Source organism: Daldinia childiae (assembly GCF_008694065.1).
Source record: "Daldinia childiae strain JS-1345 chromosome Unknown Scaffold5, whole genome shotgun sequence".
NCBI lineage: Eukaryota > Fungi > Ascomycota > Sordariomycetes > Xylariales > Hypoxylaceae > Daldinia > Daldinia childiae.
The window spans coordinates 2,002,916-2,029,869 of NW_022984646.1; the positions used below are offsets into that span (position 1 = coordinate 2,002,916).

Sequence of the window (26,954 nt, forward strand, 5' to 3'; positions counted from 1 at the left end):
ATGATGTTGTACCTGTCAGACCGATCCCTTATTTATTTGTCAATCTTTTCTATACCTGGCTTGTTACTCCTGAGCCTGGTATATATTCGCTTCCTAGCATGGTACCGACTCCGGCACATCAACGGGCCCTGGCTCGCTTCTTTTTCGTACCTATGGTTGCTCTGGGCGACCTTTAAAAAGGGCCAAGGCATCAGCTTTATGAAGCTCGACCAAAAGTACGGATCTCTCGTGCGCATCGGGCCTAAAGATCTTATAACCAGTGACCCTGAGATCATCCAGCGGATGAGCGGTGCGCGGTCTAAGTATCGGCGTTCATCGTGGTATAAACAGACCCGTGTAGACCCTTACTACGCATCTTTGTTCAGTATGACGGACACCGCCGAACACACTAAGATAAAGGCGAGAATGTCGTCCGGGTATAGGAATAAGGAGAACTCAGCACTAGGTGTCGATGAACAGTTGGCCGAATTTGTAGCTTTGATTCGACGCAAGTATTTGTCGTCGGATCATGAGCTACGATCACTGGATCTTGCTGGCAAGATAACATTTTTCGCACTAGACGTCCTCAGCAAAGTTGCTTACGGCCGGGCGTTTGGATATCTGCGGACGGACTCGGACGTACATGGCCATGTTGAGTCTATGGAGGCTGCTATAAATTCCTTGTCGGTATTGCTTGACCTTCCCTGGCTCACTGGGCTGGTGTTCAGCAAGACTTTCCTCCGTTTATTTGGGCCAGAACCTACGGACAAGAATGGGAGAGGGAAAATGATGGGGTAAGTATACCTACCTATAAGAAATTCAAGTAGTCTCCTCGAAACTAACTCGATCCTCGCGGATAAAGATTTGCCCAGGCTGTTACCTCCGAGGAACGTTTTGGACCTGATGCTAAAGACCGGCAAGACATAATAGTAAGGTTATCCCCTATATTAGATTTTCAAATTTCCCTCGTTTTGCTCTTCAATTTACTGACGAATGGGGTTATCTCTAATAGGGGTCGTTTATAAAACATGGCTTCACGCGTCGTCAATGCGAGACCGAAATCCCCTTCCAGATTATAGCCGGTAGTGGTACAGTCGCTACAGCCATTTGCGAGACGATGCTTAGCTTACTATCGTCACCCCGTGTTTACTTTAAGCTACGAGAAGAGATAGATGGAGCTATAGCAAGAGGCCAGATTTCATCACCGATCAAGGAGGATGAGGCGACGAAGCTAGAGTACCTACAGGTATGGATATATCCGGAGAAAAGGGGTGTTGGATTGCTCGTACTAACAGCAACGGGTCAAGGCTGTAGTATATGAAGGTCTTCGTATCAATACTCCTCTATCCAGCCTCCTTTCGAAGGAAGTTCCCCCTGAAGGAGATATAAGTAAGTATGGTTTAGTACTACTAACATAGGCCACAACTCAACTCAACTCAACTCAACGGGTTCAATATTGTCTACATTAGAAACTACTAACACTGATTGTTTCATAGTCGACGGCAAGTTTATCCCAGGAGGAACTCGTATCGGTCATAACAACTTCGCTATACACCGTTCGACAGCCACCTTCGGCCGCGATGCGCACGTATTTCGACCTGAGCGTTGGCTCGATATCGACGTAGAAAAACACCGCAGGATGACCCAGACTGTAGAGCTTATCTTTGGCTACGGTCAGTTCGGTTGTCTGGGAAAGAGTATTGCGTTCACGGAGTTGAATAAAATCTATGTTGAAGTAAGTACCTAACCACTTCTATCTTCTATCTTCTATCTTCCCTCCCCCTTCCACACACATATATCTTCTTCCTACCATTCGTTTGAGATAAAACAAGTCCTCAGTATATGTTAGCTAACATAGCACTTTTGCTCCAGTTGCTCCGTTACTTTGATTTCCAGTTGATCAATCCAAAGAAGCCCATATACAGCGTGGATCGCAATATATTTCTCCAGAAGGATATGTGGGTGAGAGTAACTGAGAGAGCTTGATGGGAGGGGAGTAGCAATAGGAACTAGGCGAGATCATGAAGAGGCCGAACACACCTATGAGAATTCAGGCCGCAAAGTGATATTCTTTTGTTAAGGGATATGTCAATTGGGCGTTTGGAGACTGCTTTACGTATGATAATGAGGACTACTATCAAGTATGTTATTGTATATGACTGCCATTTAGTAATTAAACAACTTCAGCAGTTATACTTGTGCCTATATTCCTTTCGTTAACATTGAAAGAATAAAATTTCAAATCGATGTTGGGTTCATTATGGGCTATCAGAAGGTCAGGTTTATTAATGAAATAAGCTAAAATAAGAAATACTTCAGTCGTCGATTCAATATTCACACCAGTAACAAGACGAATTAGCAGAGTAGTACTTGCTTTACTATTTACATTGTGATCTGGGTGTATCTATACCTACAAAGAAGGGTATCGTATCTAGACCAACCCTAAACCGCCCTGGCCCATGAAGCCGGTTTTTGTATCAACCGGCTAGATTTCTTTCTTCTCTTGCAACACAATGAGAACTGGCCCTTCTAGCCTCACATTCCCACAACGTGAGAATATGTTTTTCCTAACATGTGCAAATGTCGATTTGCATCTCTAAATATCATTCATGGTTCGCGAACCGTCACCTTATTCGAATTCTTCTTTTCCTGACCTTCGACCTGCACGCGATGTAATGTCTTCATCACGAACTCGTATGTCATCATCGTTACTGTTGCTGCCGGAACGGCCCGCATCATATTGACACCCATGCCTGCATAGAACGCTCTCCATCCTTCCTCCCGTAGAATAGTACGGAATGTCATAACCACGCCCCGATATTTAGGTTCGGGGGCAACACTACATTCACTATTCGGTATGTGATTCCGGCTGCCGGGTGTAGACTCAGAAACCCCTAAACCTTGTAGGTATTCACTTCCAGGAGTCGGCCGCCTCTGTGTTTGTAGTCTTGTCCGAATTACTTCGTGCGGATATGTGGCCGAGCTAGCCATAATTTTCGATAATATCGACGCAGAGAGCACACCAAACCAATGACTATGCTGATTGTCACCGCCCATTTCACCCATGGCCTGACCGGTAAATTTCATCCGTAAGAATTCGTAAACAGGAAATTGCACGGCAACATGCGTTAAGCCCAGAAGTGCTGGGGCAAGTCCAGAATAGAATGATAATACACCTTCGGAAGAATACATTTTACGCGCAGCGTCGAGAGTTGAACGGTAGTGCCAGGGAGAGTCGATAGTTGGCCTAGAAGTTGGCGTGTTGCCTGATCGCGGGAACATAGATAGTTGTCTATTGACTCCTGTAGCAGATTGTGACATAAGTCTAGTCTTAATAACCCATATTGGGTTTGTTACCAACGTGCTGCTAGCCCCTGCTATGATTGATGACCAGAAGTTGATGAAGAACTGATTTTTCTGCACTGTAGGACGAACGGAATAATTAGTTATTGGCTTCATTTTGGGTCTGCGCGGAACGACTTACGCTTATTATCAGCCATGAAAACCTTGCTCTTGTTGTAAACGGTAAACCAAACTGCCCAAGTCGGCAGGTAACCAAGAATGATAGGCCCTAAACCTCTATACATGCCGCGCAAACCTTCTTCCCTCCATATAATCCTCGCCGTACCCACAAGACCCGAATAGACTCTGTGGTGTCCAACATATCTTCCTTTGTCAACGGGTATAAATCTTCCTTGAGCTTGCAGCTTTGTCTTAATAACATCGAGTGGGCAAGTGACGATGCCGGAAGTGAAGCCGCCTATGGCTCCGGACAAAGCATTAAACTGAGTATCGGACGCGCCCGCGGCCCATCTTTGTACTAAACCCAGACCTGTAGAATCGTGCAACTCCATCGCTGCTACCGCAGATGCCAAAGCGCTCTGGTTTTCTTGGTGAGGGGTGTTCGCCGACGAAACGGTGGAAGTAGATGTCGGAGAGGAGCGTTGGGAGAAAACCCCATATTCTGCGGGATTGTGTGACGACGGTCCCGTCGAATTACTTTGAGCTTCGTCGTGAGACATGCCCTTATCCGGTAGGTGAGTCCGAGTAGGACGGGAATCGGATACGGGGCCTCTGGAAGCGATTCAGAGGCCCCGGTAAACAAAAACGTGTCTAAGGCGGGCGGCGCGTGACCTAGAAAAACGGCAATGAAGACAAGTGTGGCGTACTAGACAAAAGATGGGTTCGCCTCGAGTCCGGCCTAGAAGAGTCGTGATGGTGTGCGGTGTGCGGGGAATGCACCCTCGCAAATCCACCGTCCCGTCGACCCAGCAGCTACCGTCTGTCACATGCCATTGACATTCGTAAGAGCGCCCGTCGAGCGAGTGAGATAGAGCTTCGACTAGGCGTATGTAAAAGTGGGTGATATAGAGAAGAAAATGGGGGATGCGAAAAGATGGTGATGGAGAATTGTTGAGTCGAATTGTTAGGTTATGTATCAAGTCCGAAGTAAATGGTCGGACTTATACTAACTGGAACGAAAAAGCTAAGCGGGTAGGCGGGTCGCTGGGGTCGCTGGGTCGCTAAGTTACTAAGGTCGCTCTAAATCGTCAAACGTGATTGGGATCAGATATGGATCAAATCGAAGGAGAAAGAGTCTACCCGACGAACAGGTAGATTACATCAACTTTAGCGCGGGAATGAGGTGGACAAGAAAACCGTATCGATAGGATGTCCACTATGTAGGTAATGTTTAATACTTATCTTACGTAGGTAAGTTAAGTACTTAACAACTTAGATAAAGGACCAAGGCTAAACAGGGAAAGAGTAAAAAATAAAAAATAAAAAAACCAGCTAGGCAATATAACAAGATTGCGGTAATTTATATAGATGTAACTTTAGTTAATTCTAGTTGAGTGATATGCTTTGCTTGTTGAGATTAAAAAGTGCTGTAAAAGTAGCTCCTACATACTGTACCTAAGGGACTAAATCGTGTGTGTAAGAGGTAAGCATTTATGTTGTCAGCAAGGAATTGAAGCTTCCCTCTGACGTAGGTATCCTATCCGATCGCCTTTAACTATCTCCGTGTACCTCGACTGTAACAAAATAAGCTATAGGTACTTTGCTCATTCCCGCAATTGCACATCTTACCTCTATGTAGGTAGGTACCTATTAGATCTCCAACTGGCAATTGGGGTCTGCTTGGATTAAGCTTTGAAGGTACACATGTACCTCTGATTTAGGTAGATTAACACAAGATCCATTGCTGTAGAAAAAAGATACAACAGTAGATTAGAATGGTACTAAACATGGTCACATTGAGTCAAATACTTCTTTGTCCTGATATTTTAATTAGTATGATGACGCCAGGTCTTTCGGATGGGATACACAACATAAGATGGAGGCTCTATGGCCTGGTACATTCATCTATTAAGAGAAGAGGGGAGGTACAACTAAGGTACCTAGGTACTTAGTATCTAGGTTCGATCCGAGGGCCAAGGGCCAAGTTCCAAGTTCCCCGTTCCGGAGCCACTACCCAAGGGTACGGTGCATCACGTGACCCATCCAATTGAGAGAGAGCCATTTTGGAACATCAAATCCGAAAATCAAGCTAACGCCCTCAATCACGACAAAATACATCACGATTCTCGGGAGTTCCTCATATCGCCAGACACACTTGCCAACCGTCACATATGGCTACGTCTTACCCGACTCTCGCGCCTTTCATTTTCAAGCGGCCTTGGCTGCAGAACATGCTCAAGCCCGTCGCAAGCTGGTATACAAATGCCGCCGGGTACCGCCAACTTGGTCTTCGGTACGCAAATACTCCCCAATTGAGAGCCTGACGATGTTCAGGATGGTGGATACATTCGGATTGCTAATTTGTTTATTACAGAGCCGACGATCTGATTGTCGAGGAGGACGAGAACGTCATCAAGGCATTGAAGCGCCTGCCGCCGAAAGAAGCTTACGACCGTGTCTACCGACTCCGACGTGCGTTCCAAGCCAGCACCGTCCACAAGCTGCTCCCCAAGGAGGAGTGGACCAAGCCTGAGGAGGTAAGCCGAGACGCTACTTGAACAGAACCATGCGATACTCTTCAAAACATCCATGCTAACAGAATGGGTGGAACAGGACGTCCCGTACCTACAACCTTTGATCGACCAGATCCACGCCGAGGAGAAGGAGAAGCAGGCCTTGGACACTCTGACCATCGTTCGAAACCATTAAATAGAAATAGCGTCGAACGGCAAAATTGTACAATTAAACCTGCGTTAACGAGAAGAATAGAGTGATTGGACAAGCTTGTCCGCAAGGAGTCCAGGTTATACTGATGAATTGAACGTTCCAAGATATCATACCTGTATATACCTAGACCTTTTTGTCTCCCCTCAACCCCGTACAATTCTAGTCTAAGAGTTTAGCAAATTCCGACTTTTGATGCTTGGTACTTTATAGATCTAGCGTTTAGCCTCGATGATAAACCGTGGCGCATAACGTCTGATATACTAGGTCTACTTGACAGAGTCACCAGGTTTAATGAAATACATATCTACCTAGAACTATTTAATGTGTAGTATTAAACAGTCAGAGCATTACATATCTCCATATTAAACACTGGCATAAGGGCATACACATGCAACAGCTTGCATATATTAGTTTTGCTAGGTTATCCGCTGAACAGCGCTTTTGATACCCTACGGACTCCTGAAAGCAGTAGTTCTCTACGGCTGAGATTCAAAACCCTGTACAAGATATATTGCCAGTGAGATGTCACAACAGCAGTTAGCCAACAAAACTCCGTGCAGCACGCCCCACATGCGCACATTTTGGCGCCTTCGCCTACCTCCAAGATCCGTCCGGAGGCAATATGAACAGCCAAATTCTATTACAGAAAGCTCACGGATGCCCCGGTCATAACATGTCATCGTGGCCTTTCCTAAGCCCGACAAAACATACAAGTCCAACCAGCTTGACCAACCATCCAACCGACCGACCAACCAATATATATGAGGCGCGGAACGTCGAGGTGGGAAGTGCGTGACGAAAGCTGTGAGTTGATTCTCAAGGTTGAAGCGCGCTTGCTGGTATGAGTTACCGGACTTCCACTCCCCCTTTCGAACGCTATGCCAGAGAAAAGAATAAGAAAAAAGTTAAACGGCGCGAGGATCGATTTATCCTATTCCTTCCTAACGCCTCTTTGCCTAACATATCTGACGGTGCTGGTATTTTGATGCAGTGATATAGCGTGTTTCGTGAGTTGCTCGTACAAGTATTACGTTCCCTGTCTCGCCTGGATGTCGAATGCTCGAGATTGGCGGACCAATTTGGTACACTGAAGGAATGCGAGTATGTTAGATAAAGAAATATTATTCTAAAATGCTTCGTTTCCGAAAAGCTGGGTTGCCGCTAGTCTATGCGTTCCCTGGCTTCTCTTCTGTGTCAATATGCCAGACGACATAATTAGGCAGACCGATGACTTCATAGCCTGCTCTTTTGGCCATCTTTGCGAAACCCTCTGTCTCGGCTTGATTCTCAAATGCGTAGCATGGGAAGTTGATACCTATGCAGGTCTCTATTAGCCTTCGTCTCCTTGATTAGTATGGAAAACAAACCTGATCGGTGAACATCCGCCTTCACTAAGATGTTAACGCCGCCGATACCATCGAGCTCAATTTCCTCATCCGGGTCGTTTCGCCAATCGCCCATCCGCGCCATGTATGTTCTACCCGTGTCATATTGCTTATAACCTTCGAGGCAACAATGTGTCAGTGGTCAGAGTCAAAATTCTAGAACAAAATCATACCTTCTGCCAAAACTATATTCTTGTCAAGTTTAGAGGCAAGTTTCAGAGCTTTGTCTGACTCAATCCAAGAGTTATAATCGACTGTATTTTAAGTTAGTCATGATACTAAAATCACCCCCAAAGGTATGCTTACATCTGCCTTCAATATCGTATTTGTTATCCCCTGTGCCTTCGTAACGATGGAACCAAATGTCTGTACTATGTTAGTAGAAAGGCCTTGGATATAATTCCTGAAGGGGAAATCATACTGGGAACTAAAATGTCTCGATCGTGAGCGATGAAGTCCTCGAGGATCTTCTTAGGGCTATCTACGATGTCGACATCACGCCAATATACCCAAGAATGTTCTGGCTTCAATGCAGCAGATAGCAAATAATTCCTAGCGCGACCCATGGCCTTTCGTCGTGGACCCTGAGCCTCAAAACTATGTCGATCCTCAACAGACTGGCTGAGTTGACTACCAAAATTCTTTTCTACAACCGTTACACTGCTGAACGGGATATTATCCGGGCGCTTCTGAATGCGATCAAGCTCCATGCCTAACACACCCAGAGTATCATCAGTCGAATCCCCAACGAGGAACGCGAGGTCGATGAGGCGATGAGGATACGTCAGCTCAGCAATAAGTTCGAAGTACTTGGAAAGGTACGGCGCAGCATCCTTAAGGGGTGTGAGTAGGAGTACTCGTTCGTTGTTGTCGATAGCTTGGCGCGTAGACCTAATTCCGTTGAGGTTGACATGTGTTATCGACGATTCGTTGATAGTTATCGGAGCATGGTGGTTAAATATAACAGGAGTTTGTAGATGAGCGTTCCAAGCCTGTTGTTCGTTGAGTGTCATATCCATTGGGGGTTTTGAAGGGCCCCAGCAGTAGATAAAAAGCCAGACATGTCAGTAAGATATAGGTTTAGAATGATTACTATAAAATGGAACGATACCTTTGCATCTCGCTTGCTGAGGTTCTGATACCGCGCCATAGTAATAAGATGATACCGGCGACAGCGATAGAGAGGAGCACGCGGGTTCTTGTTAAGAAGATCCAGATGGCTCTGGTGCGTGGAAGTTGTGCCCTTGCGGACTTCCAAGTAATGCCACCTTTAGGAAGAAGCATGGCGAACGAGCTCTTCGGGCGGCCCTTAGCACCACCCTAAATTTGCGCGATAACAAGCGAATGAAGGGAAAGTTGAAAGTCAAATGCGAATGGGAGGCAGGCTCTTGTTCGTTTCTGGGGCCGGCCTCGTTCGGGGGTATCAGGGTTTGGAAGGGATAACACAACGGTAAGAAGGGCGGTTTAAACAACGAAAATCTATTGGATCAACGAGTGTAATAATTAGATGGATCTCGAAATCGCTGATAAGAAGGTCGGCCTTATGCTATCGCGGTTGTCTGTTAATTGCGAAGATATGAAAATCGGCACCAAAGATTAATGAAGTGAATTGGCGCGGCGGGTTCCAAATTGGACGAACCGGTTATGTTGAAAAAAGTCAAGATGGGGGTGGTCATGCAGTGGTAGGTTTTGGTAGGTTTAGTTGACACGAAACGTAACTGGCCTGGAACCACTGGCGGCTTGAGATGCACGCAGACAACTAAACTAAGCCCCCCAAAGTTAAGACTTGGAAAGACCCACGGGGGCTTATGGTTTTAGGAGTGGAGAACCGAGGACCTCAGGTATATGCACGTTAGGTACATATTGATGATGTACCTCTATTGCGTAAACTGCGTATTCGATGTACCTACCTTCAGTGCATGTATGCACGTACGAAGTATGAAGAGGGAATGGCATAACAGCAGTGCCAACGCTGTAAAGTAAAATTTCACGGGAACTATGAGTTTAATATCTAAGGTAGCGACATATACTATAATTCGTTAGTATTTCTAATAATTTCTATTTGATATCTTATTAAATATGTAGTTAAATAATTATTTGATATTAGGAGCCTTATAAATATTTGTATACTAAGTTAAGTAGTGGCAAGTATACGTGTCTTTCAGCATTCTTTGCTTCTATTATTATACGGATTTGGTGCGTGCTCAGATCAGACTGCATTGAAATTTTAGGGGTAATTGGGTTTATTAGGCCTTTGCTTGGCTCGGCATGCAGAATGAAATGGGTGTTTTCAACTAAGAGATTACATTACTACATGTAGGGTTATTATACTATACTACAACACATTCCCATCGAATTTGCTAACCATTTTTAGCAAAACCTACTGAGATAGGTTTGCTAGAATCCTTAAATTATTTTTACCTTCTCGTGTTCGATTAAGCGACATGGAAACCGGTAGGTTGCATAGGAGAATTATATCCGTGCCCCAGCGCTAAGACTGGACTGGACCTGTAAGAAACAGGCTTTCAAGATTTGTACGAAGTACCAATAGCACATGTCTAACGCCAATCGTTAGTCTAAATATGGTTGCGGAACCGACAGAATGGATAGGTGATCTAGCTCTTCGAGATCGAGGATTAACTAATGTTCTTAAATAAAAAAGACTCGATACCCCAGAAGAGAAACGGCTATCTCACCTAAAGACCAGGGCAAATAGGCAACCACCATGTGTAGGGATTATTATTAACAATGAGTCAGAAATGAATTATTTTATTGGTTCTAACTAGCATCTTTTTTTTTCTTACTTTAGGTACTTCTAGATGACAAAGCAAAGGTGCAAGTTAAACTTCATGTAACTAACTTAAGTACACTTCATATTCCTTACTCAGTCTATATTTATATCTCTTCTATATTTCCTAGTTTATGCTAGCTAAAGAATGCCCTGAGAACATTCAATTATAGTTATTCTCTATTTTATGCAGTTGGTAATCAAGTCGATGATCCTCACTTAAATAACTAATCGCAGCGGATCTCATCTTACTGAATCGTGAACTGCATATGCCTCCTCGAAGTTATCAAAACATCATTTTAAAATCCCATTTCTATTTTTGCAAACCAATCGTGAGGTCACCGCAGATATTCACATTCTCATATTTTGCAGCACACAGGCGCTATTTATATCACATTGGCTTCGGGAATTCCTTGTTTGCACCTCTACTACGACAGAATTTATCACATAATTACCAAATAGTAAATATGGCAACCCGTAGGTCTGCGCGATTAAGCGCCATGTCGACGAACTCAGACTCCAAATCAGTCCTTCCGCCTGCTCCAGTACCTAGGGGCCGTAAGAGGAAGGCAACGTCAGATCCACCACAAGAGCATAGCTCGAACGAGACCGTAGATGAAAACACAATAGCAACGGCACCCATAACTCCCAAGAAGCGTCGTGTTCAAAAGAAATCCGTTGATCTCCCACCCGCAACGCCTACTCCGAGTAACGTGCGGCTCATAAGCAAGCCGGCCGAGACGTTCGAGACGCCAAAACCGAAAGCAAGCTGTAAGGCGACTAGCAGATCCAAACGCCACCAATGCGACACTTCTCTCACCGGAGACATCTCGAGTTGTGACTAGGCATATATCCCCATCTAAGGCGTCGGCCAGTCAAGTAACGACGACTAATCTCCTTGAAGAGGCATGCAAGTACCTCATCAGCGTCGACGAGCGGATGAAACCTCTAATTGAGAAGCATCACTGTCGAATTTTCTCAGAAGAAGGGTTAAATGAAAAGATCGACCCCTTCGAGTCTCTATGCAGTGGCATTATTTCGCAACAAGTCTCAGGGGCAGCGGCCAAGGCGATCAAGCAACGGTTTATTGACCTGTTTGATAACGGCGGTAGATTCCCGCACCCGCACCCGTCCCAAGTTGCGGCCTGTACCATTGAGCGGCTGCGTACAGCGGGTCTTTCGCAGCGGAAGGCCGAGTACGTGCAAGGACTAGCAGAGAAGTTCGTCAATGGCGAACCTGAGCGCTCAAATCCTCGGATGCCTCGTATGATGTTGTATTAGAGAAATTAATTGCGGTGAGAGGGCTTGGCCGTTGGTCCGTCGAGATGTTCGCTTGTTTCGGACTGAAGAGGTTAGATGTCTTCTCTTTGGGCGACCTAGGGGTGCAGAGGGGCATGGCTGCGTTTATCGGACGTGATGTGGCCAAGTTGAAAAATAAGGGTGGGAAATGGAAGTACATGTCAGAAAAGGAGATGCAAGAAATATCTGAAAAGTTTGCTCCATATAGGAGTGTCTTCATGGTACGTATAAGAGCACGTTTCTCAATCTACCCCCTGACGCTCCCGCTTCGTCTACATTAGCTAACAGTCAGCAGTGGTATATGTGGAGAGTCGAGGAGACGGACGTGAGCACATTAGAATAATCTAAGTATTAATTAGAATTCAACCTGTCTTCTCGGTCAAGTATTTGCTAGCAATAACCGACAGGTTCTGAATCTTTCGTGGAATATTCCTTACACTTGCCACAGTCAACCCCCCAATCAGATTGTACCAACACACCAGAAGAGATTTCTTATAAGCGGTATTATTCATTTTGAGATAATGTCATATAACAATACTTGGGCAAGGGTCAGGTACCTAGGTAGGTAATCAACATAATAATCCTTACGAAACCTAAGCACTTAGGCAGAGTTCGACATAACAACCCTCGTTAGCTCGGACAAGCTTGTATCGCGTTTAAAAACACTAGTAACATACTATATCGAGGTCGTTTGAAGATTCAAATGGCTCTCAACCCCAAAAGCCCGCCCGTATCCAAGGAAGAGAAATCTCTATGTGCCAGGTGTAGAGATGTTAAGCCGGATGATTTGGTTTGGAAGTACCGCAGCTTTAACTGTAAAGGCATCTATCTCGGCGATCTTTGTGCTATCATCAAGACAGCCACAGCCGCCATGTCGCCAATCCTAACACGTTCCGTGTTGAAATATGCCGAAGGCTCTGATAATACTCTGCGTGTATTCTTGCATCTATCAGAAGTCGATACGGCTTTAGAGCTTTCCATTTGGAACTTCGGGCTAGATGGAAAATTGAAGAATATGGATGAATCAATTTTCCGGAAGCTCATGTTATCTGTGTCACTCTTATATATCGACCTGGACTACCTATACAAGAGTAGGTTGTTCAACAACTCGAAGCAACTCCCATCTTACCCAGCTAGGAGTCTCCCGCAAGGACATTGCGATTTTCAGTCAATGAAGCATCATCTACAAATTTGTATCAAGAACCATAAAGATACTTGCGAAAGAAACCGCAATTTATTTGTCAAGGCAGCGGATAACTTGCCTTTACCAGATCGATGGCCACAGAAGCTCCGCGTCATTGATATACCAAACTGACGAGTAACCCTTGCGCCACCGGGCTACCGTTATATCGCCTTGTCATATGTATGGGACCATACTAACGAAACTAAATTCATTCAAGCAACCAAAGCATCTTTCCAGACAATCAGCGCTGTGAATGGCCTACAAGAATCACGTCTACCTCAGACGGTTGTAGACGCAATCTATGTTTGTCAGCAGTTGGATGAGCGGTATCTCTGGGTGGATTCTCTTTGTATCATCCAGGACGACAGCGAAGATAAAGTATATAAATATCATAAATGGACAGGGTGTACAGTGTTGCAATAGCAACTATAGCGGCGGCGAGCAAAACCGATCCAAGTAGAGGCCTTACTTGCTTACGCTCCCGTTGTACACCCCACAAGTTAGATGCTTTGTTCGAGGAATCTGTTATATATAAACGGACCTTCTCTTCAGAGCCTCATTGATGATACATTGTGGAACTCAAGGGGGTGGACATACCAGGAATTCATGTTATCCCGGAGGCTTATAGTATTTACATCTGACCAGGTATTCTTCTCCTGCGCCGTCGGTACACGCGCTGAAGATACCATCTACAGCATCTCTGATCAAATATAAAAGATTGGAGTGGCAACACGCATCATCTCTATCATCAACGGATAATGCCCGCCGATTTCCATGCGGGTTCAGGCTGGGAAATGTACAACACCGCAGTCAATGACTATACCAAGCGGAACCTCACGTGTATCTCGGATAGACTCCCTGCCATTTCAGGGGTGCTCCGGTCCTTAGGTCGATATTGCGACGACATCTTCCTTTGTGGACTCCCGGCGAAACTGTTCCCCTATTGTCTACTTTGGCACTCAACTGGGTCATCACGGCGACTCGACGATCGCCTAGTTGGAGTTGGGTGGGATGGACAGGCCATACGTGGAATCCGGCTAGAAGAGCGGTTAGTACACAGTGGGAGCGCGGACCGAGAATAATTGTATCGGAACTCGAGGATCTAAGGTTTCGCAGTGCAAAGGGGGACGAGTTGTTTATAAACCAGACCCCGTCGGATGACGAGCTTATGAACTGGCTTAATACTCCTTGGATCATGTCTCTTGAGGGAATTCAGCCCATTGACCAGGCAGCTTCTTCTCTAGATGGGACAGATGAAACTTTTGGCCACCTCCTTTTCCAAGCGGAGTCGGGATTGCTATCGATTGAGCCAGAAAGGAACTCTCACACAAACGAGCTATCTGATCCAAACCTTCGTAGATACCGCATTCTGCATTATGATAACTGGATTGGCACCGTGTTCCTGACTCTTGACTGTGCAGCATCTTATCCAACCGTGACACACGACTGTGAATTCATCCGAATAACTAACTGTGCCGTGAACACTGATAAAATATGGTTCAACTTGCTCGATGACTTCGACGTTAAAATGGACGAGCCGAATATTTTCGACCCCTTCGTATTACAAATTTGCCGAGCATCTCCATCCCGGCATGCCTAAGCCACCCAAGATATATCTAAGTCATGTTATGTTACTTGAAAGGAGAGGTGGCTCTGTTTATCGTAAGGCTGTTGGGCTCATTGTCCAAGACCAAGCAAAGTGGACGTGGGGCGACTTTTGTCTTGAATGATGGCATTTAGGGGTCAAGTTATCTGATTATAGTCGCTTACATTCTATGTGGAACTGGTATATTTGATGGGAGTATGGGTACATACTATAATCGTCGCTACTGATGTTGTTGGACTTTACTCCAACATTGCAGCTATGACCAATCATAATATTCAATGTATATATCGTCGTTGCTATTGTCATATTTATTAATAGTATATGTAGAGACATCTAACTAGTTAATATACCTATCTACCTAGGTAACTCTATAGGCCGTATTGCCGTGTAGGCACCATTTCGTGTTGTATGTAAACTCGTATAGGGGTCACGTTACTAAAAATTGTCGAATACATAGCTGCAATGAGACTGTATACATGCATGTAATACAGGTGGTACGATACTCGGGGTTACCTGAAGGAGGCTTAGCAGTTTAAAGACAACTACAATTTCAAGACCTCACCAAGAATATGTATCAAGTCTTACAAGATTGGCATTGAATTTAAGGTAAATATTATTGAAATGTATAAATATATTTGTTATTTATCTCACGTAGTCTTAGTCAAGGGATTGCTGCGTAGCTGCTCGCACCCTGAACATTTAAATCAATTTCGGTTAATTATTGACTCATGCCACATTGACTTTACGATAAATATACTACTCTTCTTCGTTTGATGAGTCGGTTTATTGGCATTGTTGAAAACCTAGCACATATAAATTATTACGAGTCTCGAGCCTCATTTTTTTTTATTTACGCTAATGAAATTGCCGTTGGTATATTATAGAAATGGGGTGTGTGATGTTAATCCATGACGCAGTTCCGACAAGGAAAAGACGCCGCTAGTTGTCAATTTTGTCGCAGACCCGTGGTATCAAGAGGGCCGAGACGCAGCGGCATGCGTACAAGGAACGAATAGGATTGCGTCGGTCGACAATTGCCACGATGAGGTGGAGTTTTATTCGACTTACTTGTCAATACGAAAAAAATATACATGTGTTTTCCTCGTGTTGGAGCAACGACAGGTCAAGTTGCGGTCCAAGTGACGCGTAAGCAGCGCCGCTGACGATATTTGAATGGCGGTTGAATCTCTATGGATTTTTTTGCTTGGACGGGATTGTGTTATCCAGTAGTTTCGGCTGCGAAAGGCGTCTTCCAAGCGACAAAAGGAGTGGGAAGATGAATTATTAGAATAAATAAATACTTAGATACATACTACTAGACGGAGGTAGCCTTTCCCCCAATCAAGTTTAGTGTATAAAGCTAAGCTTCTTAGCATCCACTACGGATGCATTGCCATGCTACACCACAAGCCTCTTTCCATAATGTGCCTGGATGATATGCGCCACTAAAATAGGATGGCACAAGCTTAATTGATGCATACACGGTCTAGAAAGGGGGTGGGGCTATATATATACATGGTACAATAGACATCGATAGGGAGGTGGGAGGTGGCATGCATTAATGGGTTCAAATACAGTGCATTCCGAGCCCGTGCCGCGGCTGGGAATAGAACAGGATGGAGCTTCCTTAAAGATTTAATTCTGAATCGAGATTCTTTCCATAATTGAAAGCGATGGGAACCAATCGTGACATTATTTCTGCCGCAGAACCAACAAAGGACTAAAAACAAAAACCCATCTGCTTATCAATGAACATATAACTAACTATTAAATGATAAACTTATCTTTTTGTGCTTTAAAATACTTGCCTACCTGTGATAAGTTTTACTGTGTTGACTGAAGTGGCTTATGTGTAGACCTATCGAAGTTGTATCAAGTAGAATATATATCTACCTACCTAACCTACATAATCTATCCTGCCGCCTGCGAACATAGCTCTCTCGCATGTGAGCGATAACCACGATTGGGATGGGGTAATTGACATGGGGGTTACGGTGAATGTACGTAGTTAAGACCTGCAAGCTGCACGGGAGATTGTTGCTATGGTAAGTATGCGTCAACCCAGTCTATCACAGTCCACGATCGGCATTATCTATCCTCGTCATCTTCCGGACTACTGGCACACTATGTTATATGAATGGGTAAAAGACTTGTTGTAAAAACAAGCTCGGTCGAAGGTATTACGTAGGGCCTAGGTTCTAAATTTCAGCTGTCAAGTTCCGCGCTTCTATACTATGTAATAATAAGTGGTGGAATCCGGGAAAGGGCACTACGTGAAACGACGTGAAACGTAGAAACAATTCCAGAATCAGATCAAGGTGAGAGTGGATTTATACTATGGCGTGGTGGGTAAAAATTGACACCGATCAGACCGGCGGCAGCAGCAGTTATATTAATCTCATACGTATGATACGCTAAGGTACCTATCCCTCGATATCAATTGCGATCCATTGTGAATTAATGGAGGTGGATGCTTTACGGAATAAACCATGCAGCTATTCCTTGCTTTTGCCGAACTGGGTCCATGGAAAATGAGGAGCCAATCTCGCCAAGTATTCGACTTGATATGAAGATTACAACACCGTCTTTATTATTCATACGGTATTACCCTTGCTATCTTGGGTCTCTCTTGGGATATTTGTACATAACGATGCGCGTACATATCTATCTACTTAGGTATGTACAGATGTTATGTATGTTCCGGCATTCTAGTTCGCAAGAGAATGAGGTTTCTTTGCTGTTTCTTCCAATTGCATGAAAGACTGGTGTGCTGATAGGGTGAGAAAAGAACGACATGCATTAGTGACGATATAAATACGAAGATATGCCAGAAGGAGTTAACTGTGCAACACCTAAGAAAGATACGGATATACTTGGTTGCTTGAGCATCTTGGCTGCCTTTTCTGGTTTGATCAATTAAGTACATGCCTTAGGTATATTATCTTAGGTATGCTACATGTACCTAACATATACGATGTACGGATTATGTATGGGCGGATTACAGATGAATTAGCTCCGACTGCTTTTTTTTTTTTTTTTCATGCCAGGATAATAGGAGCAACTGAACCTGTAAGCCTGGCAACAGGCCATGGCTTGCCGAGCTTGCTTGCTTTGCTTGAAATTGATGAAGATCCCCTAGTCTATGCCCCCATTTTTATCCCCTACTATTGGATCTGGTTGGATAGTACCTTATCAGATACGCGCACTGTACCTTCCAACCCCTTAAAAGTCCACCCAATCCCCCTTCCCTTACTCTTCCCACACCCCCTACTTCTCAAGGAGCCACGCCATCCATCTAAAGTAGAATTCCAAAACGTTTCGGCCTTTTCTTGTCCTGACTTTCCCTCCAACTCCTTTTTTACCCATCTTCCTCTTTCTTCTCATTCGGATTCATTCGTTTTGTCCATATTCCCACCGTAGAAGAGGAAGAGCACTCGCTCAATAGCTTCCTCACTTTAATATTTACCACTTTAGAGTTCAACTCCATTTTCTCGCAACCTCATTACCACAACTTTTTCTCCTATCATCAGTAGCCAATCAATACAGCAACACGATATCTAACAATACCGCGTCGAGACGTACTTGGAGTCATTCAGATTATTCTGAAGTTTAAGATTTCTGGAAATTGGATCTTGAGGGAATACTATCAGGTCAGTTTTTTTCTTCTATTATAACTTATTCAATTGGCATTATTCCGCTTCATGAACGTCGCGGTACACTTCTCGGCCATATAAATTGGGGTTTTGGTTGGAATGACGCGTATGATTGGACACAATGTCGTGTTCTTCGGCAAACAACTTGCACCGTCCAGTCGGGTACTGGTCCGCTTTTCGAGTGGGCGTCGCATGGCAACGGGAACTAGAACGACATACTTTACCTTATCGGCAAGATTATGACCGTCGACCCAAATTGTCGGATTGCGATGGCGAAGATGAATTGGGACGAAGTTCGGGCGCTCGGATTAGTGAGGGTTGGGACGATTATTGCCTACTATTTACTCCTAGGCCTGATTCACCAAATGCACCACGCCGAATATCGATGAATCTTGGATAAATCGATAATCTACACAATGCCCATCATTTCACAGCCGACATTTGTCAGGTTGTGACGTGGATATAATTCGAGCAACGAACGATTTCAACTATTTAAACCAGGATAATTGATTCTTGAACATGTTTTCTACATCGTCCAACCGTAACTAACAACTTTTTGAATAGTCAACAAGATGTTCTGCAAGCAATTATTAGCTGCCGCCGCGGCGCTCAGCATGGTGTCTGGTAAGTCATGTGTTACGCTCCAGACCGGTTCTGTTTTCTAACAATAATTAGGTGCTGTTGGTGTAGGCTGTGATGGCCCGACCGCAACAATTCGATCTGCTGCTGATGCCACCCAAATCTCCAACTGTGACACAGTCGACGGTGATGTTATTATCGACAAGAATGCTGGACCCGATATCGACATTGGTGGAAAGCTCAAGGAGATTAGTGGCGATCTCAGGGCCGAGAACAACGGTCTTCTGGCTACCTTGAGGAGTGATTCTTTGGTAACCATTGGAGGTGTCTTCGCTCTCAAGAACGCTACCCACATCTCCACTCTCAACTTCCCCAAGCTCAACGAGGTTGGTTCCATTGACTGGTCCACCCTGAACTCGTTGCCTGAGCCTACTTTCGGAACCGTCGGTATTACAAAGGCGAAGAGTGTTGTTATTGCTGATACCTTCATTGAGAGCATCAACGGCATCAACGTCCAATCTCTCACTGACATGAACATCAACAACAACCGACGATTGACCAAGTTCTCTTCCAGCATCAAGAGCTTGAGCAACACGCTATACGTCACTGCCAACGGTCTTAACCTCACCATGGAGATGCCTAACTTGGAGTGGATCGCCAACATGACCATTGCCAACGTTACCTCCTTCTCGGTTCCTTCTCTACACACCGTTAACGGTTCCATGCGTTTCGACTCCAACTACTTCGAGACATTCAACGCCGCCAACCTGACTGATATTCAGGACGGTGATTTGTCCTTTGTTAGCAACCCCCAGCTCACCAACATCACAATTCCTGCTTTGAAGCGCATCGGTGGTGGTTTCACTGTCGCCAACAACACGGCTCTTGAGAAGCTAGACGGCTTCAGCAAGCTCAACGAAATTGGCGGTGCCGTCAAGGTCCGAGGTTCTTTCACCGAAGTCGATCTCCCTGGCCTCAAGGATGTGAAGGGTGCCTTCGAAGTTGTCAGCACTGAGGACATCGACGACTCCTGCAGCGATTTGAAGAGCCTCGACGGTGGCGTCGTTCAAGGCCACTACGAATGCAAGGGCAAGGTTGCCGATGCTAACAACGATACCTCTTCCGCTTCTAGCGACAGCTCCGATGATAGCACGGATGACAAGAAAAATGCAGCCTCCCCTAATGTTGTCTCTACCAGTCTTGTTACCTTGGTTGCTCTTAGCGGTGCCATCGCTGCTTTCTTGTAATAAATGGACGTTTTTGGGGCGGAACATGGCGGCATACCCAACATTCCTTTTTCCAGTGTCAAAAACCTGTTGTGATTTGAGGAGTTGCAATTTGCAACTGGGGTTACGTATAAGGAACCGCTAGACTTAATATTGATGCATGTGCTACTTGGAAGATGGTTTCGTTGTTGATTGTGATATGGTTTTGTGAGCGGGTTTGTAAATACCCTGGTGAATTTGTTTTATTCCCTTTACCTTGCGGTCTTGTATTATTATGCACGACGTTAATATTCTCGATTATACTGAGTGTCTGTTACGGCTGCATAATGAGTGTACTGTGGTCTGAACAACGGTGTGGACATTTGGTCTTGAAGCAACATGGGTTTCCATTATCCGAATGCTTCATACTATACCGTACGACACATGAAGCTATGATTTACCATAAGTACATATTTAATAGTTAAATAATTTCGGTATTTTGAATACTTTAATAATGAACCCTAGGTGATGATTATTAGAGCCGTCTTATTATACCTTAATTTAGGTACTTATATCCATGGCTAAGTATCCAGTCACATATTCTATTTACACCTATGGTTTAGTTTTGATCATTGCTCTTATCAAGAAGAACAATATAAGGCAGATTTATATAGTATCAGACTTGTAATCTTCAGATATCGTTGTTTGAATTAGGTACTATTGCGGTAGTCTTCTAATTAACCAATACAGATCCTAGAGCTCCCCTTCCGCGTCTAGGATAGTATTAGGAGATATCATAGTCTAAATCTAATTACTCGTAGATCTTTTGTTCGAATTTGTCCACGTCGTAGAACTGAGGCTGGATAGTGTTGCCGGCGAATATACGGCCGTCTAAAGCATTTACTGCCTATAGGGCGGTTACTACTGTTAGCAAACCCTGATCTTCGATAAGTAGAAGATGTTGTGTCTAGGTAGAGAATAGAAATAGGATAGATGTTCTAGATGAAAGGAGAAAAGCAACTTACCCTTAAAGCGGAGACTTGGTCTGTGAACTTGATATATACCGCCGACCCTCGATATCGATGTACAGCCTCTCGACGCGCCCGTACTTATCACCGCACTCCTCGCCGATCTCTTGTCCTAACCCGGACTCTATTTCGGCTTGGAGATCTTCCATGCCTTCTAACATATTCCGTAGAACAACGACGTTACTCATGGAACCGATGCTGCTCTCAGGTTGGGATACTACGCCAGTTTTGGAGCCGATGATGCGCCCGCGTCCGCCGGGGCCGACCCATCCGCCACCTTCTGCATCTGACTTCTTCTTCCGCTTTTCTACCTCGACGCGCAGCGGTTGTAGGATACCGCTAGACTCAGCACCTAGACCTTGACCCTTGGACCACCCGTATTTAGCCATGAGACGTGCGGCAAAGCCTTTCTCACGAGATCGACCGCCACGCTGTTCGGGAGCTTCTTCGGAGTTGGGTTCGGGGGGGACGTATTCGTCCTCGTCTTCGTCCATGGCGTCTGGGTCAGGCGGCGCAAGCGGCTCTGGTTGTGTGTAACGTACTGGTGCGCGGGATATCGTTGCGACCTCTGGTTCAGGAGGTATTGATGGTGGAGGCGGCGGCGGTGTTGGCGAGCGCGGAGGTGGAGGTATGTTGCCCTGAGACATGGCTAAACGGCGCGCATAGGCATCATCGCCAGTCTTGTCGTCTGGTAATGAAGCTCGCGGAGGTGAAGGCGGTGGTGGTGCGAAACTGTAGGAATTTGGCGGCGCGAATTGATCTATCGAAGTTATATATTAGCAAACTGCGATCGCAAAGATATACTAAACGCTTCAACTCACTTTGCATTGGCGCCGAGTCTTCCTCTTCGCTATCCCAACTACCACGTCTCTCATCATCATCATCATCGCGCCGCTTATGTTTATAAAGCAAGTCCTTCCATTCTCGTACCTCACGTACCCGCTCCTCGCTTCGCAGGTACTCGTCTACATTTGTAGGCCGCGAAGGGTCATATATCTCATCCCAGTCCGTCTCAATGGGCACATCCTCAGCCTTCTTCTTTTTCTTCTTACGCCCACCTCGTGCTCTCTTCTCAACAGTCGCATACATATACTCGTCTTCTTCAGTAGGTACCCAGTCGGCTAGCCTACTCTTTGTTGGAGCCGGAGCTGCGCCTGCGCCAGAGACATTGGATGTATTGGGAAGAGGGGGCGCTTTTGGGAAGCTGGCTTTAGGCCTCTGAGTTTTCGGCTGGGGCCGGCGAATCTGTGGATGTGGCTGAAAGCGAAGAGCAGGGTCAATAGGCTTTTTGGAAGCTTCTTGCTCTTTCACTGCATCAAGCGCTTCTTGCGATACTACCGGACCTCGAGATATGGAAGTAGATGAGTCGCCTTCGGGATCGAGAAGGTTGGCGTATAAGGATAGGCCTGCCCGTGGCTGTTGAGCAGCCATGCCTGTGGTTCTGATGGTAACTCCTTAGGTTGAATATGAAGCTTATTCGGAGAGATTACTAAGTGTGTGACCTGTTTAGCGACAAGTAGACTCAGACTAACTATGCCCTTCAGCCTACTTCACGAGGCTGAAAAGAGAGCTATGAAATGTAAGTTGATAAGTTTACGTAGCTACCTTAACCTTAGTGTGAAGTTGACGCTAGAAACTCTCTAAATTTACAGGGGTTTCATATCGCCATGCCCACTAATTATCAGGTCATCGGCACTAATTGGATAGGGAGCTTTAGAGGAAGCTGTAGGTATCTAGGTACCTAAGGTACTGTTAGTAGGTACCTGTACTGGCTACTGTACTGGGGATCGGTTGAGACGGCAGCATTGGAACGATAATGTTAGGTACCTACCTACGTAACGGCAAGAACCTCAAACTTGCATTGACATTGCCGAATAGCGTAGATCTTTGCTTATCGTATGTTTCGCACTTACAACAAAACGTTAGGTTAGACAGCTTTTTTTTTTCTTCTCTCCTATTACGACGTGGTTCTACTCTCTCCTCAGCTTTTATCCATTTTTTTGTTTTTCTAGCATCGCGTTGTTTCCTTGTATCATACATAGGTAGACATAGATTGTCTCCAGTAATTGAATACAATATCTCGACCTCAGACGACCTTGCAGTTTATATCAGTTAACTAGATACAATCTCGACATGGCTACCCTCCAGAATTCAATCAATGGCGTAGACTCGTCCGTCGCCGTCATAATACCCTCGAAACCGAAGCCATTAACGGTAACGTACAAAGACCTCATAACCGAATGCTCTTCCTTCCAACGTAAGCTCGCCGCTATCGGAATCACCAACCGTTCTCCGGTATCGATAGCGACGGTGAACTCATATGAGTTTATCGTCTCGTTCCTTGCCACCTCATGGCAGCGCGGTATCGCCGCCCCTTTAAACCCGGCTTATAAGCAGACCGAGTTCGAGTTTTATATCGAAGACATTAAGTCCGCCATCGTGCTAGTACCCAAGGGCGCATACGAAGCCAATGCGCCCTCTGTCAAGGCTGCGCGCAAGTTCGATGCTGCTATCGCTGAGTGCTACTGGGACAATGTGAAGAATGAGGTAGCTTTAGATGTTAAAGATCTCGGCCAGTTGAAGGGGAAGGCCAAGGAGAACGTGTTGCGGTCACAACCAGATGATGTCGCATTGGTCTTACATACAAGGTAAGTCTTCGGAAATTTAAATGCGACGCAGCGTAGACATGAATATTAACATATTGCTATAGTGGCACAACGTCGAGGCCCAAAGTTGTACGTTGTTGATCAACCCAGCGCATTCTCCGTGTCTGCTTTCTAACTCATTAGCTAGGTTCCCTTGACGCATCGCAACTTGACACGAACAATGAGTAAGTCAATAATCTAGGCCAAGTAGTACGGTGCTAATAATCATCGTAGAGAATATTCAGTCGACGTATCAGCTTACTGCGCAAGATCGGACTATGCTGGTTATGCCGCTCTTCCATGTTCACGGCCTTCTCTGTGCTCTTCTAGCTCCTCTTTACTCTGGGGGCTCCATGATTGTGCCAACTAAATTCTCGGCTTCGGACTTCTGGCAAGATTTCGCTACCTACGGGGCGAACTGGTATACTGCCGTACCGACGATACATCAGATCCTCCTTAAGAATCCTGCTCCGAGTCCTTTGCCTAAGATTCGCTTCATCCGGTCTTGCTCCTCGCCCCTATCTCCAACAGTGTTTCATCAGCTGGAAGAGAAGTTCAAGGCGCCTGTCCTGGAAGCGTATGCCATGACAGAAGCTGCACACCAAATGACATCTAACCCCTTACCTCCGGCGAAGCGAAAGCCTGGTACGGTGGGGCTGGGCCAGGGTGTAGAAGTTAAAATTCTCAACGACGCTGGCGATGAGGTACCTCAAGGCACCGAGGGCGGATCTGCATCCAGGGCGAGAACGTGACTAAAGGCTATCTGAATAATCCAACTGCTAACGCAACAGCATTCGCCAAAGGCGGCTTTTTCCGTACCGGGGACCAAGGCAAGAAGGACGAGGACGGCTACATCATCATCACTGGCCGTATCAAGGAGCTTATCAACAAAGGCGGTGAAAAGATTAGCCCAATCGAATTGGATAATGTGCTAACGAGACACCCGTCTGTCTCGGAGGCAGTAAGCTTTGCCATCCCTGATGAGCTGTACGGCCAGGATATCGGTGTTGCAATTGTACTCAAGACCGGGGCCAAGCTTGAACAGGACGAATTGAGAGGCTGGGTTAACGAGAAGTTGGCCAAGTTCAAGGTGCCCAAGAAGGTGAGTTCCAGTATTTCCGATAGTCATGCCACAAAGAGAAGCTAATCAACTATGATAGATCTACTTTACCGAGGTCATGCCTAAGACAGCAACAGGGAAGATCCAGAGACGCATCGTGGCTGAGACAATGCAGAAGCAGGAATCTCCCAAAGCGAAGCTATAATCTCAGCAACAGAATGGCGTTTGCTTTTATTATTGCTGCGTAACACAAGATTAAACATAAGCCTTGGTGTGCGGACGAACGGGGATAAGGGGTGTACATATGTATATGGTGATAGAAGGCGAAGAGACGTAAAGATAAAAAATCACGAAGAAGATGCAATGTAGATCAATGCCAATTAAAAACTATATTAGAGACGAGATGGTCTTTTTATCATAGGTATTTGGGGGTATCTTAATAACTCATTCCGTCCTCAAATTAAAACAATTGCAGCCCGTCCCGAACTTATATGGCTTTGCACTGCCCGCTTTTGCCCATTATTGGCTGCAGACCTCCTAACGCCGTTCTCCCTTTGGGTCATCACGCCTGAGTAGACAAAAATATAAAACCCCAAGAATCCCAAGCCTGCGCCAAGGTGTGCGCTGTCGCAATACAATTTCTCTTGTAAAACACATCAAGCTTGGCGTTTTCCTCTTTTTTTTTTCTTTTCTTTTTCCCTTTGCCCCTCTTCCTTCAGCCCACGGGGATAACGCTGCCGGCAGCGATTCGGGAGAAGCCGCTCTCGGCGTGCTCCGTTGCTGCGCTGCCGTCCTTCTCCTCCACCCACTCGATGATCTCATCATCATCTTCCTCATTCTCGTATAGTTTGCCTGGCGTGACTAGTCGCCTAGGGCCTTGCACCTCGGCCATCTGTGTGCTCTGAGCTACTGCTTGCTCTAGGGATGTGTAAATGGTGATAGGGGCTCCGTTAGAGTCTCGAGGTTGCTCGAAGGCCGCCGGCGCCGGCTCGTCATCGGGTGCCTCGCTCGAGACAGAAGACCACCTCGATCTGCTGCTACTCCTCGAGAAGACTGATTCGTTGTCGCTGTCCTCGTAGCTGCTTGAGCTGTCGAAGGAGGGGGGTGCGGGGTAGCTCTGGCGTTGAGCTGCCCACCTCTGGGATTCTCTTTGAAGATGTAGGGATAGCATGATGCTCATATGAGCTATGACAAGCTAATATTGTGACGTATAGATATGTAAAAGTATGAATTGGCTCCTAAGTAGTTAAGTATAGAAGCAATTACTTAGGTCAGATGAGTTGTCAAAGAATAATAACAATATGTCTCTCTCTAATAGACAACCCTCTTCAAAGAAGGGAATTGGTCAGACTTAAAAGCTAAACAAAATAACTCATGAACCTGCCGAGGCTCCCCGGATTCTACTAATAGCAGGTCATGATACCTGGAGAAATTTGGAGGGTTGCACCCTGGCACGGCTTGTTAGGGGTATCCAGACCGCCGAAGACCGACGATATGGCATTTTCAGGGACCACGCTGCCACGATGGCATGGGGTGGGCTATGGAGAACTAACGATGACGACACATTTTTGCAACGCCGATGATAACCCCAAGCTCTGACATATGATCCCGCCGTATACGTACATACACTACATACCTAAAGGTAGTGTACATAACGAAAGGGCGTTCTTCCCCCCCTTAGGCGAGATCCTAGATCATCATCTTGGCGACTTGGCTAGCCATTGAGGATTTGGAATTTCGATAACAATAATAATAATAATAAAAGGTATGTAACCTAAACGCCTAGACTAATAGTATGTAGCACAGACAACCGAGCGGCGGCGTCGTGAACGATAATGAGGCGACCTCATTCGAACAGAAACCGGGCGATATTGAACTATTTCCGAGCTAGGAGCGAAATAATGGAACGAGGCGGAAGTAGAACGGAAAGCCAAGGGAGAAGCGGTAAAAAGAGGCTTTTTCTTTTTTTTTCTTTTCTTCAGCCGCCAACGAAGAGAGTCTCGTGGCCTGGTATCGTGTGCGCTAAGTATGACTGTGCGAGAGATACTATTAGAATAAGGAATGTACAGACGAGATGGAGGCTATGTAACTAGCAAGGGAGGCTCCCCTCGTACCACGAACTCCCAGATAGCTGGTTGGCTGGTTGGCTGGTTGGTTGGGGAAGAGCAATGATGAATTCGGAAAGAAGCTGTGCCGTAACAATTGCATTGTCCAATACCTAAGGTAAGGTAGGTACCTCCTAAGGTACATAGCTCGAGGTATGTTAGCGGGGGAAGAACATTAAAACGACTGGTAGGAGGGGCGGGTTCGCCGGTGACGGCACATGCATAAATTTGCCGATTATGTTACACGAGA

General features: G+C 45.6%; 9 protein-coding genes across 9 annotated transcripts; 5 read left to right on the plus strand and 4 right to left on the minus strand.

Moving 5' to 3' along the window:
- GL218_05689 (Pisatin demethylase) lies at positions 1–1,965 on the plus strand (the record flags this gene model as incomplete). The annotated part of the gene is made up of 6 exons (XM_033582369.1): positions 1–773; positions 842–908; positions 992–1,225; positions 1,287–1,368; positions 1,476–1,714; positions 1,852–1,965. 6 exons carry the CDS (start codon positions 1–3, stop codon positions 1,963–1,965), a joined length of 1,509 nt encoding a protein of 502 aa, XP_033434748.1.
- Positions 1,966–2,586: 621 nt separating this feature from the next.
- Positions 2,587–4,001, minus strand: GL218_05690 (Mitochondrial nicotinamide adenine dinucleotide transporter 1; the record flags this gene model as incomplete). The annotated part of the gene is made up of 2 exons (XM_033582370.1): positions 2,587–3,401; positions 3,464–4,001. 2 exons carry the CDS (start codon positions 3,999–4,001, stop codon positions 2,587–2,589), a joined length of 1,353 nt encoding a protein of 450 aa, XP_033434488.1.
- Positions 4,002–5,612: 1,611 nt separating this feature from the next.
- Positions 5,613–6,150, plus strand: GL218_05691 (Cytochrome b-c1 complex subunit 7; the record flags this gene model as incomplete). The annotated part of the gene is made up of 3 exons (XM_033582371.1): positions 5,613–5,734; positions 5,816–5,978; positions 6,055–6,150. 3 exons carry the CDS (start codon positions 5,613–5,615, stop codon positions 6,148–6,150), a joined length of 381 nt encoding a protein of 126 aa, XP_033434489.1.
- Positions 6,151–7,334: 1,184 nt separating this feature from the next.
- GL218_05692 (Mannan polymerase II complex ANP1 subunit) lies at positions 7,335–8,572 on the minus strand (the record flags this gene model as incomplete). The annotated part of the gene is made up of 5 exons (XM_033582372.1): positions 7,335–7,483; positions 7,536–7,670; positions 7,727–7,807; positions 7,860–7,919; positions 7,975–8,572. The coding sequence occupies 5 exons, from the start codon at positions 8,570–8,572 to the stop codon at positions 7,335–7,337; spliced, it is 1,023 nt and encodes a 340-aa protein (XP_033434486.1).
- A 2,269-nt stretch (positions 8,573–10,841) lies between these two features.
- Positions 10,842–11,983, plus strand: GL218_05693 (uncharacterized protein; the record flags this gene model as incomplete). The annotated part of the gene is made up of 4 exons (XM_033582373.1): positions 10,842–11,112; positions 11,396–11,605; positions 11,698–11,861; positions 11,936–11,983. 4 exons carry the CDS (start codon positions 10,842–10,844, stop codon positions 11,981–11,983), a joined length of 693 nt encoding a protein of 230 aa, XP_033434487.1.
- A 6,671-nt stretch (positions 11,984–18,654) lies between these two features.
- Positions 18,655–19,908, plus strand: GL218_05694 (Protein ecm33; the record flags this gene model as incomplete). Its single annotated transcript, XM_033582374.1, has 2 exons — positions 18,655–18,706; positions 18,758–19,908. The coding sequence occupies 2 exons, from the start codon at positions 18,655–18,657 to the stop codon at positions 19,906–19,908; spliced, it is 1,203 nt and encodes a 400-aa protein (XP_033434492.1).
- Positions 19,909–20,893: 985 nt separating this feature from the next.
- GL218_05695 (putative g-patch dna repair protein) lies at positions 20,894–22,325 on the minus strand (the record flags this gene model as incomplete). The annotated part of the gene is made up of 2 exons (XM_033582375.1): positions 20,894–21,654; positions 21,716–22,325. The coding sequence occupies 2 exons, from the start codon at positions 22,323–22,325 to the stop codon at positions 20,894–20,896; spliced, it is 1,371 nt and encodes a 456-aa protein (XP_033434493.1).
- A 702-nt stretch (positions 22,326–23,027) lies between these two features.
- On the plus strand, positions 23,028–24,804 carry GL218_05696 (putative peroxisomal-coenzyme A synthetase; the record flags this gene model as incomplete). Its single annotated transcript, XM_033582376.1, has 6 exons — positions 23,028–23,542; positions 23,605–23,629; positions 23,688–23,724; positions 23,774–24,243; positions 24,279–24,641; positions 24,700–24,804. The coding sequence occupies 6 exons, from the start codon at positions 23,028–23,030 to the stop codon at positions 24,802–24,804; spliced, it is 1,515 nt and encodes a 504-aa protein (XP_033434490.1).
- A 510-nt stretch (positions 24,805–25,314) lies between these two features.
- Positions 25,315–25,770, minus strand: GL218_05697 (uncharacterized protein; the record flags this gene model as incomplete). Its single annotated transcript, XM_033582377.1, has 1 exon — positions 25,315–25,770. One exon carries the CDS (start codon positions 25,768–25,770, stop codon positions 25,315–25,317), a length of 456 nt encoding a protein of 151 aa, XP_033434491.1.
- Between the last annotated feature and the right edge of the window lie 1,184 nt (positions 25,771–26,954).